The 17,913-nt window shown below is 51.6% G+C and overlaps 1 protein-coding gene across 3 annotated transcripts in view; it reads left to right on the forward strand.

The window, feature by feature from the left end:
* PCSK6 (proprotein convertase subtilisin/kexin type 6) overlaps positions 1 to 17,913 on the forward strand; it is a 165,862-nt gene that overhangs the window by 48,372 nt on the left and 99,577 nt on the right. For all 3 annotated transcript variants that reach the window (XM_043921580.1, XM_043921578.1, XM_043921579.1), the window contains exons 3-4: positions 15,138 to 15,248; positions 15,721 to 15,864. In XM_043921580.1, coding sequence (XP_043777515.1) covers positions 15,138 to 15,248; positions 15,721 to 15,864 — 255 coding nt within the window. The remainder of the gene's footprint in view (positions 1 to 15,137; positions 15,249 to 15,720; positions 15,865 to 17,913) is intronic.

Raw genomic sequence — 17,913 nt, forward strand, 5'->3', positions numbered from 1 at the left:
AAAACAGATGTGCAGCTACATATCAGAGCATTTAAAAACTCGAAATATTTGGGTCCTTTGTGAGACTTGAGTATTTAAATTCTTGACTTCAGTTTGAAGCAGCAATCAAATGACTATAGGGCTATCATTTTAAATCTTTAAAAGTCAACAAAATACACAGTAATTAGCGGAGATAAATGTGTGCATCTTACCCATAAAGGCTATGCAATTCAAATCGTCGTTTTAATAATGAAATTAGAGTTTGGACAGGCAGGTGTTTTTGTGGTTGTCATAACACATATCTTAATGGTTACCATGAACTTGAAAACTTAGGCAGTGAATGTAGCTTTTTCCTTAAAAGTCCCTGTGATCTCTGAGATGAAAACAGATGTAATTTGAAAAGAAGCTAATAACATTTTTAGTATAATTCTTATTTATCAGTGGTTAGTCATAGATTCTACATAGATTTGAGATTAATATTTGACTCTTGGGTCAGCAGATACTTGGTAAGATTAAAGATGTAAGATGGCCAAGTGAGCCTTTGGTGGCCTCATTCATTCACCAGGTGATTTTGGAATACCTGCTGTGTGTCCCGCTATGTCCATAACAGGGTCATTGGAGTGGACAGTGGGGCTGACGGTCCGCAGAAAGACACATGATATGTCACAGGGCATTGAGAGCTACGAGGGATGGTGAAGTGCCAATGACAAGCAGTTATGGCCTCAATAAACAAATGAGGCCACTGGTAAATTATAGTTTTAGAACATGGAAATCACCCTTTCCTAAAAGCAGTGTGCAGAATGTTCATTTAGACTCCCAAGCAGGCATGGGGTGTTCCTGCAGTGATCCCCAGAGAACGTGGATAGTAAAGTTTCTGCAGAGAAACTGGCCGTGGTGGTGTCCCAAGCATCACCCCCAGCCTCACCCGCCACCACCACCCCGCCACCGTCGTGGCTCCTCTTGTGCTGACGGGAGAGATGGTTTGTCCTGGGAATGCTTCTTCGGTTACAACTTTGTGATTTCTGGTTTCAAGAGCATGGGGAAGTCATCCCAGTGCATGAGCCAGCCCATCCATGAGCTGGGCTCTGATAAGGTGGACACACAGTGTATGGTTCTGAGTTCACTTTATGGGTGGGTATGAGGATGGTTGGATGGATGGTGAGTGGGTGGACAAACAGAAGGAGATAGAATCAAACACTGTGCTAATCCCATTCTTCCCTCACAGCTAAAAGGAAGTTTGTGTTTATGAAGGGCACCTTATGTGCCTCCTCCCACCTGACTGTGTGGGGCTGTGGTGAGACCTGTGAGTGTTCACATCATGGAGCTGGAAGGACACTTTTCACAGGGGCTGGTACATTTTTTTTTCCTCTCAGAAGCAAAGCCAGGTGGTAGTGGCTAAGTCTCACAGGACGGGCCATTGGAGAAGAGTGAGCAGACCCCATGCCCTTGTCACCATAGGGCTGAGTGCAGAGCACGTGGCCATCACAAAGACACACGGGGGTCCTTGCAGCTGGTGGTGGGGGCGGTGCTGAGGTTCGCAGGGGCTCCTCACCTAAGCTCAGAAGGGAGTTGCTGCTGTGCCCTCCACAGTTTTTCTTAAGCACGCAGAGGTCTGTCTTATGAGGATGGCATGCTTGTTTGGAGTTACTGTTTCCACAGGGAGAGTCACAGCGCAGGGCATGCTGTTTGCATGGGGGATGACCAACCCCCACCCCAGAGATGTGCATGTGAACAGGATGGGATGGTGGGATTCTTTGTCTTTTATTTATTTATTTATTTGGCTACATGTCTTTTATTTATTTTAATTAATTAATGTGTTTATTTGGCTGCATCTGGTGTTAGTTGCAGCACACACTCTCTAGTTGTGGTGAGTGGGCTCAGTAGTTGCAGCGTCTGTGCTCTCCAGTTATGGCACTCAGGCTCTGGAGCATGTGGAATCTTAGTTCCCCAATATGGGATGGAAACCTTGTCTCTGGTATTGCAAGGCAGATTCTTGCAGGGCTGTCCCTGGAAGGGAGGTTTCTTGATCCCCATTCTCCTACCCAACAGGATGCTTGGCCTCCCCCCCAGCAATAGCAATCGATCAGAGGCCAGACAAGAGATTCAAGCGAGACTTTTTTGGGGTCCCTGCTGCAGCAGAGAGATCAGGAACAAACAACAGGCTCCCTTGCTTGCTTGCTTTCTGAGGTGGGTGGAGTGGGGGGAGCTGGTTCCTTATATGGGGTGAGGGTCAGGGTGTGTTCAGGGTCAGGCTGGAGGGGTGGTTTAGGTGGTCCACCCACCCCTTTGGTGGTGTTGAGCCCCTTTGGTTGTGTTGAGTGCAAGGGGCATGTGCAGTCCGCTGCTTCTGTTCCAGGCTCTTGAGAAGTGGCAGCTGGGTTTTAGTCTTTTTGTATCTTGTCCGGAATTTCCCCCAACTGTGCATGTTTGCAGTTATTTTTAGTCCCATACACTTCCTCTGTATCTTGTTGCTGGAGGAGAGTTTTGTGCAGGTACAAGCACTGCACTAAAGGGCCCCAGGCCCCTTCATGTCTCATTTCCTAGGAATTTTGGAGAACTAAGTGACTTCTACCGCACACTTGCACTCATCTCACACGCTAGTAAAGTAATACTCAAAATTTTCCAAGCCAGGCTTCAGCAATACATGAACCGTGAACTTCCAGATGTTCAAGCTGGTTTTAGAAAAGGCAGAGGAACCAGAGATCAAATTGCCAACATCCGCTGGATCATCAGAAAAGCAAGAGAGTTCCAGAAAAACATCTATTTCTGCTTTATTGACTATGCCAAAGCCTTCGACTGTGTGGATCACAATAAACTGTGGAAAATTCTGAAAGAGATGGGAATACCAGACCACCTGACCTGCCTCTTGAGAAACCTGTGTGCAGGTCAGGAAGCAACAGTTAGAACTGGACATGGAACAACAGACTGGTTCCAAATGGGAAAAGGAGTACGTCAAAGCTGTATATTGTCACCCTGCTTATTTAACTTATATGCAGAGTACATCATGAGAAACTCTGGGCTGGAAGAAGCACAAGCTGGAATCAAGATTGCCGGGAGAAATATCAGTAACCTCAGATATGCAGATGCCACCACCCTTAAGGCAGAAAGTGAAGAGGAACTAAAAAGCCTCTTGATGAAAGTGAAAGAGGAGAGTGAAAAAGTTGGCTTAAAACTCAACATTCAGAAAACTAAGATCACGGCATCTGGTCCCATCACCTCATGGGAAATAGATGGGGAGACAGTGGAAACAGTGTCAGACTTTATTTTTTTGGGCTCCAAAATCACTACGGATGGTGATTGCAGTCATGACATTAAAAGACGCTTACTCCTTGGAAGGAAAGTTATGACCAACCTAGATAGCATATTAAAAAGCAGAGACATTACATTGCCAACAAAGGTCCATCTGGTCAAGGCTATGGTTTTTCCAGTGGTCATGTATTGATGTGAGAGTTGGACTGTGAAGAAAGCTGAGCGCTGAAAAATTGATGCTTTTGAGCTGTGGTGTTGGAGAAGACTCTTGAGAGTCCCTTGGACCACAAGGAGATCCAACCAGTCCATCCTAAAGGAGATCAGTCCTGGGTGTTCATTGGAAGGACTGATGCTGAAGCTGAAACTCCAGCACTTTGACCACCTCATGCAAAGAGTTGACTCATTGGAAAAGACCCTGATGCTGGGAGGGATTGGGGGCAGGAAGAGAAGGGGACAACAGAGGATGAAATGGCTGGATGGCATCACCGACTCTATGGGCATGAGTTTGAGTAAACTCCGGGAGTTGGTGATGGACAGGGAGGTCTGGCGTGCTTCGATTCATGGGGTCACAAAGAGTCGGACATGACTGAATGACTGAACTGAACTGAAGTGGCTTCTCAATTGTTAAAACTATGGCGGAGGTGAAATAGGAGATGTAACCTGTGTTTTGGGGTGGGGGTGGGTGGGTAGGGGGATTCACTCTTTTCTAGTGTCTAAATTGTAAGCCTTTTGAAGGTATTCAACTCAACTGCTCCACCCTTCCTTTCAGAATTACTAACTGTGCACCTGCTGAGTGTGACCCTGTGTCCAGGAGCACGGAGATGCCCACCAGGTGGGCCTCTGGCCCGTGGCCCCAGCCGGGCCGGACATGGGGGCCTGGCTGTGAGGCTGCAGGAGACAGCTGGGCAGGACTTGAGGCGGGCCCCAGCTGGCTCCTCCTTGGCATCAGTGGTGATGGGCTTGTGCCGTGTGGGTGGGTTCCAGGCACTGCGTTCACTCTGGGTCTGTGGGCGGGGGCTCCCGGTCATCAGCTGTGGCCTCCAAGAAGAGGGAAGGAGCTCCCGCAGGCAGTGCCAGTTAACTTTTTTCAAATTAAAAGTCCCTTTTATGCAGAGCTTCTTAATCAGCTCCTGGCAGAGCTGCTGTGGGAGCACCCTGCCAATAGAGGAGAGAAAAGGTAAACAGCCGTGCATTCCAGTGCCCGCAAGGCCCACGTGATTGCGATTGTTTCCCACAGTTCTCATTAAACATTTAGCCCCAGGGAGAGCATATAGACTGCAGAACCAATGACAAATTCAGAATCGCAACTGAAACGGTTTAAATCAGTCTAGTTTTAATGCAAACCAAATCAGTTAGCTGTCAGTCTGACTAATATTTACTCTACCAAGTCATTGTAATGAAATATCAGGTAAAATTAGCTATTTTACAGAGATGCTTAGTGTTATCTTTTCCTGCAGTGCACTAGGACGCTTTCCCACATTAACGAAGTGTTTTGTGACACCTTCGTGATCAGAGAGTTGTGTAATTAATAATAAAAAAGGGAAAAGATGATTTAATACTATCCAGAGTCATTGGAATGCAGTTGCCATCGTGTTTGAATGACCAAACTGGAGATGAATGTTATAGGGCTTAGGATAAAGTTCAATCAAAGGCAGATGGTATTTCATTTTAATTAGCTCCAGTCCCTATTGTATACAATTGCTTTGATAAGTGATGGAATTTCAAGCCCACCCCTACTTCGCCTAAAAGCTGATAGAGTGTACATTTGTTAAACAGAACGGAACAGAACACCAGCAGGAGGGAAGATTGAAGACTTCAGTCACAGGCATGCACATACTTTAGGCATTTCTGCTCTGACCCTGTACCAGGGTCATGCAGTTGTTGTCCCTAATCACCTTTACTTGATGTTTTAAACCGCCTTTGAAAAGGGCCATTTTGCTCAAAGAGCTTGGTGGGCCAGCCTGCTCTCTTCTTGGGAGAACAGCCAGCCTGCTATCCGGGTGCGGTATCAGTCGCTGGGTTTCTCCAAAGGGCTGTCATTTAAGCCAACTGAAAGCATTTGTTTTTAACTTGTTCTTTCGCCAAGAGTCTGGAGCAGGGTGGATGTTACAGAAGCACCAGCCAATAGCTGTAAGGGCTCCCAAATGTTTTAAAAATTACTTGTTCTGACTATGTTCCAAGCTGTCTGATAGTTGGATGTTGCGTCTTCCAAGCCTTACATTTTAGAGTGGTGACTCTGGCTCAGCCCTCCCACTGTGTGCTTAGCCAGATCAATGACGGAAATGGAAGGATAAAGATGTTGTCAGGGGTCCTTGGTGGCTCCTCATGGAGCAGTGGGAGGCTTTGGGTTGACTCTCTGCTCCAACTGTTTAGTGCCTGGGAGCTGGGAAGTGATTTCCAGGACCAGGGCAGGCATGCTGTTTGTGGGACAGGACTTTGCCCCAGAGCTTCATCAGATTCAGGTTCTCCTCCAGCAGTGATGCAACACTGAAGCTGATCTTTCCATTAACCACAGAGGGACTTTTATCTGAGTTTTGTGTGCTAGAGCCACTAGGCGTGCAAACAAACAGAAAGTTCCTGGCAAATACTAGCACGTGGACAGGAAGTGACTGCATTGATCTGGGGGTTGATGAACTGTGGGATGGGCTGGGGGTGGAGGGGATGGGTTGTGCTGAGGGGTGGGGTGGACTGCTACACATAGCCCACTGGGTCCACCCGTGTGGGGCGGGGAGGCCTTCAGCTGTCTGCACATTTCAGCACAACCCTACTGGGTCTAGTGGATTGGCTTCTATGAACTGGCAAACAGAATTTTCAAATAGGCTTTAAAAGATGCTGCTTTATGATTTCACCAGCAAGCTCACACTTCCACTTATATGCCTCAAAAAGTCCCACAGTCCCACTTACACAACTCCAAGAGTCCTGCAGTCACTGTATCCCAAAGCCGAGTAATGTCCCAACTGCAGCTCTGTCTCAGAGAGAAGCTGCGTCTCCCCAGCTCTTGTTCCTCTGCCTGGGCAGCCCTGTCCTGGCCTTGTCCTGCGTCCCCACCTGCCCCCCTGCCCTAGCCCTGTCCTCTGTCACCTGGATGCTACATGGCCCCTTTCACTGGCCAGCTGTGGGCATCCTTGCCCAGCCCTTGTTGTGGTACTGCCGCCCTGGGACGTCCTCCCCAGGCCCCCTGGTCTGGCCTCCCCGCGGCCAGGCTGGGCTTTGTGATCCTCGTCGGATGACATCTGTACTTCCCCCAGCAGCCTGTGCACACGCTGCCTCCCCTGGTGTCTCTCCAGTCTCAGCCCAGGCACCCTCCTATCGGCAGCTGACTCAGTGCGCTGCTCTAAGTGGTGGGAGGTCTGCACTCTGGGTCTGTGAGGTCCCTGGGACTCCTGGAGCGGAGGGGTCCAGGCTGTCTAGATATTGTCCCAGCACAAAAGCCACAGGGCCAGAGCTCATCCAGCCACGTTTGGAGCTGCCCACTGCTGCAGGGCACGTGCCATCTTACCGGGCTTGGGGACCCACGGGCATCCTTCTCCCTGGGGTTCCCAGCACCGGGAGCCCATCCAGAGCAGCAGACAGACCCTCGGCCCTCAGTCCTGCTCTTGTTCCTGTAAATCTGTTTCCAGCCGCCCCAGAAACTGCCAGGACCGAGGGCCCAAGCTCGGGGGAGTTTGGTGGGAGTGAGGAGGGCTTCGTTTGCTGGGAATCTGGTAGTGACCAGGACTAGCACAGGGCTGGTGGGAACTGCAGGTCATTCCCAGGAGACCTGGCATTCCAGGCCCAGGAACTGCAGAGAGGTGCGGGGAGGGAGGGGCTGGGTTCAGATGCAAGTAGCCCACCTTGTGCCTGGGTGGTTGGGAGTTGGGGAGGGCTAGTCACATTCTCAGGGCCAGGCCACCCTCACTTGCTTTCACTCCCAAGTCCGGCAGGCCACCCAGTGAATAGCAGATGGACCCTCAGTGTTTACTGAAGCAGATGTCAGTTTTCACAGGGTAGGTTCACATAGCAAGTTGTATTTGTTACTGTTTTCTCATGGACTTCTTTTTATGTAATGACTTTTTTTTTTAACAAGTCTAACTTCACATATTATCCTATTTTTATTTATCTAATTTTTGTTCCCTTGTTGTGGTGGAAATGAGGGAAAAAGGGAAACCTTCTTCATGCTTCACAGAGGTCGTGATACTGACCCTGAGATGAGGGTGGAAATTTCTCGACGAGCTTATGCCAGCTGAAGCTGGCCTGTGGTCAGCCCTGGATGTGATGTCCGGTGCCCACACCGGCCCAGCATGGGGAGTGAGGAATCCAGCTCCTTCCTGCCCATCTGTCATCCAGGGATGTTCGAGAAAGGTGTCTCTGGGTCCCTGGGCCTATAGCTCTGAGGGAGAAACACTCTCCAGGACGCTTGGGTCCGGCAGTGTCCCCGCTGCCCAGTGATCCTGATTGCGTCCCCGTCATTCGACTGCCGAATGCCCAACTTCAGAAGTTTAAATTGTGACAAAAGCCCTAAAGAGGGCTTTAATTGACCAGACGGCAGAAGCACTGATGTGGGCTGACCAGGCATCCCTCTCTGGCTGGTGATCCTGGAGTCAGCGCTCCAGCCCCCTGTCCATTTTGTGATCCTCAGGGGCACAGGGCAGGTGGGGGGAGCTTCCCCTTTCCTTTCAGGGAAGTGAGAACTCAGATGAATCAAGGACCCTGACCTCCTGAGTCCGGTCTTGTCTCCTGCATTTGCTGGGGGGTGGTGCTGACTCATACCAGCGATGAGCGGTCACCTCTTGGCCCCTGTCATTCAACTTTGGCAGAGAGGATTTGAGAGGTGGCCTGTGTGCTGGCCAGCTAAAGGAGTAGAAATGTGCCTGGGTCCCCAGTGGCCTTTGTCCCATGGGGGGGTTGAGGGGGTGGAGTTGCGTCTAGGCTGTGTTAGATCAGCTTTGAGTTTTCTGGTTTGTCTTCCTTCTCTTCTGCCTCTTCTACTGCCCAGGCTCTTGGGTTCCTATAGCAGCCTGGCATCTCCTCCCTACCCTGGGTAGTACCTCAGGGGGCTCAGGTGTCTCCCTGAGACTCGCTCTAAGGAGGCTGGTGCCCTCTGCCCCAGGAGGTCAGTTGGCGGGGGGTGTGGTGTCAATCACTCTCCACCGCTGCAAGTTGGCCTCAGTTCTGTGCTTCTTAAGTAGGCCGAAATCACGGGCCTTTTGGAAAGGCTGATGAAGGCTGTAGACACCCTTTCTCTCAGAGGAGGAAAGAAACCCTAAGCTCACATCCACATGGCTCTAACACACAGCTTCTGGGGCTCCTGGGACTTGAGCCTGCCCCTCCACCCTTCAGGGACCCTGGATGCTGGGCAGGAAGCCCCCACTTGGCAACTGCTCACTTCCTACACATGCAATCCATGGCCTGTCTTCAGAGAAGGACCACGTCACACACTGTAAGGTGATGTGCTCTGGTCAGGGAGCATGGTTTCCTTTTTGTGGGTCCTCACACCATGAGTTCGCATCTCACTGCTTCTCGGCTGGTAGAAAGCTGGCCCAGCATGTGCTGCAACAGGTGTGGGGAGCAGTCAGTGTTGATGGGACTTGGAATGTGAGCATCCAGGCCTTCGCAGGCAGGGGCCCCAGATGGGCTGATACAACCCCCGCTCCACAGGCTGGAGGCTGAGGCGTAGACGACAGGGTCATAGGTTTACTTTCCCAGTGTGCCTGCCGCTCGCCTCACTCCTGGAAGAGGCCTTCGGATCTGGACCCCAGACACTTGGGGTCTAGCCTCTCATGTCTTCCAGAGACTTGCCCTGGTCTGCAGGCATGGCTGGCTCTGTCACAACACACAGGAGAGGGGCTATCCATCCTTTTCTGGTGACAGAAGGATGCGTCCCTCACTTTGAGGACCCCGAGGTAGGGAGAGAGGGGAAGGTGGATTGGAACTGTCTCTCTTGCCTAGACTCAGCTGTGTACGAACACGGGACCTGAATAGAACTCCATGTCACAGGCTGAGCTTGGGGGCTGTGAGGAGGCAGGCAGCTTGATTCAGTTCCTGCTCCTCCCCTTGAGCCAGTGGAGGTCTGGGAGGGTAATCATGAGGGTCTCAGAGAAGGGCTGTTGGCCTTCATTCTGTCTCTGAGCAGAGCCCCTAGGCCCCCTTCTGGGCCCCACCAGCTCCTGGTGGTGGCCCAGGGCTTTTTGGGCAGGGCCTGTGGGTGGTGGAGGTCATTAAGCAGAACACAGGTGTGCGGTAGCTTTGGGTGGAGTACAAGGGCTATTCTTGCTCTGGTGGCATTTTTTCATGGGACAAAGCTTCAGAACAGCCCCTTGTCACTTGTCGCACCTGGAACGACCTGCTGGCCACCTTCTGGCCCAGCAGCCCCAGGGAAGAGGGCGTGGGCCTCCTGCCCACACGACATTCAAGCATTGTACGGCCTGATAACTCACAATTTTCAAGGCTGTTCTGGGGTCCTGCTCATTTACATGACCTCTTTCTCAGCATCTTTTAAGTTTACCTCCTCTCAAGTGCAGAGTGACATTTAGCAGATGCCAAATTTTAACTTGACTTCTCAAGAAGAGAGCTGGAGGAGGTGTTGCCTCCTGAAGAATGCACTTCTCTTCACTTCATCTTGAGAAGATGGTAAAATCTCATGATGAAAATGTTTAATGGGAAACATGCAGAAAATGGATTAAAGAAGAAGAGTAATGTTTCACTTTCAAAATATGACTGAAGGAATGAAAACGCTTTACATGGGGTCATAGAGGCTTGCCCAGAAGAGATGACCTGTGCTGAGCTGGGCTCGAATGCGGCAAACCTGCTGTCACCCCAAAGCACCAATCTTCCACATAGAGTCCACACAGCTCCCCTGGTGGTCATGGAGACCCAGTTGTGTGCTCTGCTCCACAGTGGTTTCGAAAGTCTGTCTATGGCTATATTTGAAATCTAAAGCATATTCATTTAATGTCCTTCCTTCATTCAGAGAGCATTTAGTGAACTCCTACTCTATGCCTCACATCGCCTGGCACACACAAGTACAGTGGTGAGCGAAATGCAGTGGCCTGGCTTCACATAGGCCAGTGGGGAGCAGAGGGTGGTCATACCGACCTGGACATATCCAGCCAGAGCTGTGGGCAGTGCTGGACAAGCCAGATCAGGGGAGCCCCAGCCCCAGGAGACATGCTTCCCTTTTCAGCATCAGGGGTCATTTGCCGTTTAAGGAAGACAGAGGACAGGGACCCTGTTACAGGCTGAGAGCTGGAGAGACTTGCATGACCGAGACACATCCTTCCCTCCTGGGGAGCAGGGTCGTGGCTCCTGAAGAGTCCGTGTCCATGTCCTCCATGTCAGCGGCATCACTGCACAGACACGCTCAGGGCACAGGAGCCTGGCAGCCCACCCCGGCCGGCCCAGGTATCAGGGCAGGGTTCCTGTGTGGGGAGGGTAGAGAGGAACACAGTGAAGGGGCACCCACCATGAGACCAGGCCTGCGGGCGGGAGGCCAGGCCAGAGGGGGCCTGGGCAGGGGTCAGACTGCATCAGGCGTTGGTCATGGAGCAGGGACGCTCCCAGAGTCATGTGACCTCCAGATGCCGGGGGATGACAGCCATAGTGAGCTGTGGGTGATGGGGTCCTGACACCTTTAGGAGACTCTTGTGTTGGAGAGGACCCCTGCTTTGTCCTGACTTGGGGGGTTGAGGGGAGACAGTGGGTTTTAGTGCCCTGCGTTAGGAGAATCAGGCAGTGAGAGGGCCCTGGGTGGGCGGGCAGGACCCACTTTTGTGGCAGCTTTAGTTTGAGAGGACAGCAGGGGCAGGTGTCCAGGGCCCAGTGATGTGCAGGGGAGGGTGGCTAGGGTGGGGGCTCCAGCCAGAGCTGGTAGCGGTGGGCACCCTGGGATGGCCCCTCTGTTTTCGTTAAGTTCCCACCCCAGCGCCCCTGTTACAGCCCTCAGCCCCTCCTCTGGGGGCTCCAGGTCCGACGTTAGGTAGGACAGCCTCATGAATTCTCAAGACATGCAACACCTCAGCCCTGATCAAGGTTGTGATCCCAGGGGGGCCATAACAAGTCACCACCAACTAGGGGCTTCAGACCCCAGAAGCATATTGTCTCACCGTCTGGAGTCCAGAGTCTCCAGATCTATGGTGTTGGCAGGTATGGTCCCTCTGGGGGGTCCTGCCTTGCCACCTGCAGCTCCTGGCAGCTCAGGTGCTCCTGGAGCTATTTTCTTCCCAAGGCCTTACCTTCCTTGGTCTTAATCTCCCCCTGCCTGTCCCTTGTCAGGATGCTTGTTGTGGGATTCAGGGCACAACCAAATAATCCAGCATGACCTCGTCTTCAGAGCCTTAGCTGATTACAGTTGCAGAGACCCTCTTCCTGAGTCAGGCCACGTTCTCCCATTCTAGGTGAGTGAAAGCACCTTTGGGAGGCCTCAATCAACTCCCTGTGAAACCTAATGGGAGTGATGGAGAGCCGACAGGGACTTTCTTGTCCCTTCCTTCCCTCCAGGGACCTTAAGGCTTTTCAGAGTGATCACTTCTCTTCCTAAGAAGGCTGGGGCCCCACCCAACAGCTCAGCTCTCACCCTGCACACACTGCCACATGTGTACCTTAATGTGACCCAGGCTGCAGATCTGCAGGCTTCCCTGAGTATACTCCCATGGCCCTGACAGGTAGCCAGTGTGCACTGCAGTCTCTCTCCTGCCATCTTCACCAAAAGAAGGTCTGAGCACCTAGAAGTTCTGAGGGCTCTAGTGAGCTGACCAGGAGTGAAGCTGCCATGTAAAATGGGCAGGCTGCCAGCAGAACAGGACAACATTCCCTGTGCTCTGGCCTCTTGGGGCAGGAAGAGCTCACGGTCAGGCCCCACCCAGCCTGACTCGCCACCATCACCAGCTCACTGCCTGTGTTCCTTCCTCTTCAGTGGTTTGGGAAAAGTTTCAGAAGGCTTCCCTTATAGTTGGTAAAGAATCCACCTGCAATGCAGGAGACCCTGATTCGATTCCTGGATCAGGAAGATCCACTGGAAAAGGGATAGGCTACCCATTCCAGTATTCTTGGGCTTCCCTTGTGGCTCAGCTAGTAAAGAATCCACCTGAAATGCAGGAGACCTGGGTTCGATCCCTGGGTTGGGAAGATCTCCTGGAGAAAAAAAAGGCTACCCACTCCAGTATTCTGGCCTGGAGAATTCCATGAACTGTATAGTCCATGGGGTCACAAAGAGTCTGACATGACTGAGGGGCTTTCACTTTCACTTTAGAAGGATGTATGTTATCTCTTAAGTGTTTGCTAGAACTCATCTGTGAAGCCATCTGGTCCTGGACCTTCAGATGTAGGGAGTTTTTTCATCAAGGTTTCAGTCTCAGCACCTGTGGCTGGTCTGCTCTGGCTCACTTGTTTCCGAGCTCTGCGCAAGTATTGGTTCCACAGATGACATGTCCTTAGGGTCCTGAACTGTGTTCCTTTGTCATGAACAGCCTCACTGTTCACGATGAGGTGCCCCTTGGGAAGGCCACAGTTTCAGGCAGTTGATTGGGGGTCACCGGCACCCCAGACCCTCCTGGAGAGGTCTGCTGACTCTGGGTTCCAACCTGAGGGGCCCCTGGAGCAGAGCTCTGTGTCTGAGTGGAGGTGTGTGTATGTGTGTGTGTGTGGAGGAGGGGCTGGTCCTGGGTGGGAATCAGCGGTGTTTACACTCATGCTCACGACCAGAACCAGCAGTGGACACACTGGAGACAGTGCAGCGTTATTGAGCAGGCCACTGAGTAAGGGGCCATGGGGCCATGCTCTCCAGAAACACAAGGGCCAGTCTGGAAAATGGCAGGAGGATGGAACACAGGAACCCTCTGCCCTTTCCTGGAGCCAGGTGAGAAGTAGGGCTATGGCTGGGGCCTGGGGAAGGGAGATGGGGATTGGCCCTGACCAGGTGACCACGGGCTGAGTTAGCCTCTGTGCCTGGCATCTAGGAGTTCATCTGTGCAGGCCTAGCGAGTGATTTATTATATCCAGGTCCATTGGCCTAACAGTGCCTGGGAGCTGTCAGTGTCCTGCAGTGACCTGTCCCGGGGGAAAGAGCTGCCCCAGACCACGCCACAGGGACAGCCCCCAGTCGTCACCACCTGCCCCCAAAACTGTGTGTCAACTGGGTTCTTACCCAGAGTGCATCAACCACTGAGACCAGGAGCCCTTACTGTCTTATCCCACAAGGGGATTGTTCTGTGATTGGTGGCACTGTGCCCTCCGTCACCTGCCTGATTTGCGGGAGCCACCCAGTTGGCCTTGGGAGAGGAAGGTCCACCTCCTCTGTGATGGGAAGTTCAGCTTGGTGGGTAGCAAGTTGGCCGAGCCAATGGGCCCGGAGCATCCCATCCCAGGAGCTTGAACTGTCCATGGGGTATGACCGCTATACTTACAGCACGCAGCCCAGCCAATTAGGGCATAGGGTCTTAGGCATTTTGTACCGAGTTAAAGCTTCCTGGTCCAGGCAGTAATACTTTGGGAAGTCTCACAATGCCATCAGAGGGTGTTATGAGCAGAATACTTCACTGTGCAGTTTTATTTGTCATGCCCATGTCTCTTGCATCTCCCGCATTGGCAGGCAGGTTCTTTATCGCTGAACCTTCCTTGGTGACATTTCCTTCTGAGCATGTTGTCCTTGGAGATCAGGGTTCCCCTTAGCTGTGGGGCTGTTCCACTTTCCTCGCTCAGGAGCCTGTGGGTAGGTCAAAGCCAAGGTCTGAGGGGAGCTGCTTGGCCCTTGACCTTTGTGCCTTCATCCCCCTGGGGTCACCAGCCTTGGCCTGACCTCCAGGTCACCCAGCTCTGCATGCCCAAGGCTCCATCCTTGTCTTCCTCCCCTTCCTTCCCTGCCATTGGCCACCTGTCTGCCTCACTCTGGGCTGCCTGGTGGGAGTCCTTGACTGGAGCACCAGCTTCTGAGAGTAGGGCTGGGTGTCCCCATCCTGCCCACTGTAGCCCCTGTGCAGAGCTGAGTCCCATTGGCAGGAGAATGGGATTGGGGGATCCATAGCAGCTGGACCAAGAAAACGTTTAGGTTCAGGGAATGGGAGTTCCAGCCCCCTTATCTTTTAAAAGTGAAAAAAAAAAACTCTTCCACTTTGAAACACACACATACACACACACACACACACATGATGACAATACATCCGTGTGCCGGTCACTGATTGCACGCTTTATATGCCATCCTCCCTCGTAATGCCACAGTGATGCCCATTGCACAGATGATAAGAGCAAATTGAGGCCAGGGAGGCTCCCTGCTTGAAGTCACTCCGCTGGTGAGTTTGGGCCCAGATTTGAATCCAGGCAGCTAGGCTCCAAGATTCCTGCTCTTAAATAACATTTATCCTGCATCTCAAGCTTTTTTCCCTTGGTTGTGATGGCAAGTCATGGCGATTGAAAAAAGTTTATAAAACCCTGAAAATAATTTTAAAATCTTAAATGAACAGCATACAGGAATTGCTATCAATATTTTGCTGTGTGCCTCCCTAGGTTTTCTCTGCATGTCTGGTACCAGGTCTGCAGTAGTTGCTGTGGTTCCATTATAGGGATCATCATAGTTAACCGTGTCCTCCCAATAAACCATCTGACACCTTTTATGCCTCTGCACTCTCCATTCCTGAGCATGTATTTCCTTTTAATTAGGGACAAGGGTCACCAGAGTACTGGCAATTTCACAAGGTCTCTTTTAGTAGGATGATTTTAAGTTCCATAAGAGTGGTCCTCTTCCCTTCCATGTAGACTGGTTCTCATCTTTCAAAGGTGGTTGCTCTGAAGTGAAAACGTCTTCTTGAAATGAACCATCTGAGACATCTGATAGACCTAGATGTTCATGGAGAAGGACACCTGGAACACCTGCGAAGCGGCCACATGGAATCAGGAGATGGCTGCTGAAACAGAGAGTAACTGCATTTCTCCCCTGCTAGGTGAAATGGCTCCAGCAACAGGAAGTTAAACGCCGGGTGAAGAGACAGGTGCGAAATGACCCGCAGGCACTTTATTTCAACGATCCCATCTGGTCCAACATGTGGTACATGGTAAGTAGGCCATGGGCCTCTGTCCCTGTCCCATGGCCCCTGTCCCTTTCTGAGACCGGTCAGCTCCAGACAGACGCACTTCATTTGTTTGCGTGTAGAACCCCTATTTCAGTGCTGTCAAGCACATGCTGTCTTGTGAATTTCTTTCATTATGTGAGGGTCAGGGGGATGGGACCCCGGAGCAGGGGAGGATGGGCGGCACCGTGAGCCATGGACAGAGCCCCTGAAGGGCGGGGACACCAGGAAGAGCCCTGGGGACATGGCCTGGCTGGGGCCGGAGGGCCTTCCGCGTACACTGGCCAGGTCAGGGCGGGAGAGCGATGCAGCCCTCCTCGAGGACTCTTGCTAGGACCAGGAGGAGGAAGGAAGGTCCTGCCCTGTCCTCCCGCGAGCACCACAGCGCCTCTGCTGGGCTGGCGGGTCTGTGTCAGGCGTGTCCGTGCTGGGGCCTTTTTGTCTCCTGTGCCTGCAGCACTGTGGTGACAAGAACAGCCGCTGCCGGTCAGAAATGAACGTCCAGGCGGCGTGGAAGCGGGGCTACACGGGAAAGAACGTGGTGGTCACCATCCTGGATGACGGCATAGAGAGAAATCACCCCGACCTGGCCCCAAACTACGTAAGTGGAGTCTTGGCCTGGCTCCCTGAGACCCTCACCTGCGCTAGTCATTACCTGGGAGGACTACAGCATAACCTACTTAAGCCCCGCCCACCGACCCCCTCCGCATTACGTCACAGTACGGAAACCGAGCTGGTGGTGCTGGTGAGCCCAGCGGCCCTGAGCCAGGGGTGTGTGAGAGGGTTCCCAGGCACTGCTGGGGCCCTGAGAGGCTCAGATGTGTGTGCATGGGTGTGTGTGTGGGGTGTCCCCTCTGCACACGTGTCTGTGTGTCTGTTTACCTTCAGGTCGGTGTGTGTGTGGGGTGTGTGTGTGTGTGTGTGTGTGTGTGTGTGATGGTTGTGTGTAGGGACCCTCTGCCTGTCAATCCTCCAGTTGTGCAGAGAAGAGAACCTGGCATGTGGTAACTTTTGAGAACTGCCTTCGAGATTCTAAGGCACTTGGGTGCCTCGGTTATGTCAGTCCTCTCATGTTGGTTGGGTAGATGGTTATGCACCCTTAACAATGTCAGTTTTTAAATTTTATCTTCTTAAAACATTTATTAAAGTAAAGTTGATTTATAATGTATTAATCTTTGCCGTCTGGCAAAGTGACTCAGCTATATATGTGTAAAACATCTTTTCTGTTACAGTTTATTACAGGATATTGAATATAGTTCCCTGTGCTGTATAGTAGGACCTTGTTATTTATCTACCCTGTATATACTAGTTTGCAAAGGATGACAGTTTTGAAGTCAACAATCAGAGCTTTTACAACATGTCTTAAAGGAAGATAGGAGATTATACAGATACTATAAGTATATAAAGCAAAAACATATGTATTAAAAATATAAGATGAAGGGAATTATGAGGCATAGCTACCACATGGATGAACCGTGAAGACAGTATCTGGGTCACAAAACGACACACAACTGATTGTTACTGAAATTGCAAGTCTGTGTGCCCAACACACAGTGAGGCCCATCAATACTAAACATTAGACTTTGGCACAGAGAAAAGTTTATCATAGGTTCATACAAGCAGATGGATAGCTCGTGCCCTAAGAACCCCAAAGTTACTGAAAGCTTTCAGCGAGGCCCTGTGAAAACAAAAGGTGAGGGGAAGGCGAGGTTAGTTGTTGCAGACTTCTCTGTGTCAGATCCTTTGTTCCTGAGATCAGGTGGTCAGGTAATGATGTTCCTATAAATCTCTACCAGATGAATGTTATTCTCTGTCCTGACAAGAAAGCAAGGTCCCAAGGCACAGCTTTCACCCTTCAAAGGTCCCAGTCCTGGCTAGAAGGAGACAGGTCTCAGTTGGCAACTCCCTCAGGGCCATGAGGGAGCCAGGCATCCAACCCACTGGCCCTCAGGCTCCTCAGGCTGCCCAAATGGGGAGACCAGGTCTCACAGACTGTGACCCAAACAGTTGGCCACTGCTAGTTAGGTCGCAGAGACAGGGATGGGGGAGAGGTGCACGGCTGCTTCAAGGCCTGGGGCAAAGTTAGTGGGTGGTCTTGGCAAGGGCTCTGGAGCCCTGAGGGCCATAGTCTCCAGTCTGCTTCCTGGGCCCCCAGCTCACCGAAGGGTAAGCTGCAGGGCCTCCAGGAGAAGGCCTGAATCTGCCTCTTACCTCACTCTCCACCTGATGACCACCACACCACTGACCCTTGACTCAATCACTGCCACAGTGGTTCCTCAGTGTCAGGTCCTAGTGGTCAGGGCCCACTGCAGCACTGACCAATACCTGAGCAGCACAAATAATGGTTGCTCATTGACAGTTGGCTGCTTGTGGGGTGGGGCCCATTGAGGCACCAGAGTAATGGTTGAGGAACCCTGTTGCCTAGTAACAGGGAGCAGAGTAATGGCTGCCTGCTAATCCCACTCTGTTACATAATCTTATGTAGGTGAGGTCCCTGGAGTAGTTGTATTCATAGAGATGGAAAGCAGACGGTGGCTGCCAGGGGCTGGGGAGGGAGGATCAGGAGTTAGTGTTTAAGAGGTGCAGATTTTCTCAAGATGAATCCCGTGGATGGATGGTGCTGGCAGCCATACAACTTGTGGATGTACTT

This window comes from Cervus elaphus, chromosome 13, assembly GCF_910594005.1.
Source record: "Cervus elaphus chromosome 13, mCerEla1.1, whole genome shotgun sequence".
In the NCBI taxonomy this organism is placed as follows: Eukaryota; Metazoa; Chordata; class Mammalia; order Artiodactyla; family Cervidae; genus Cervus; species Cervus elaphus.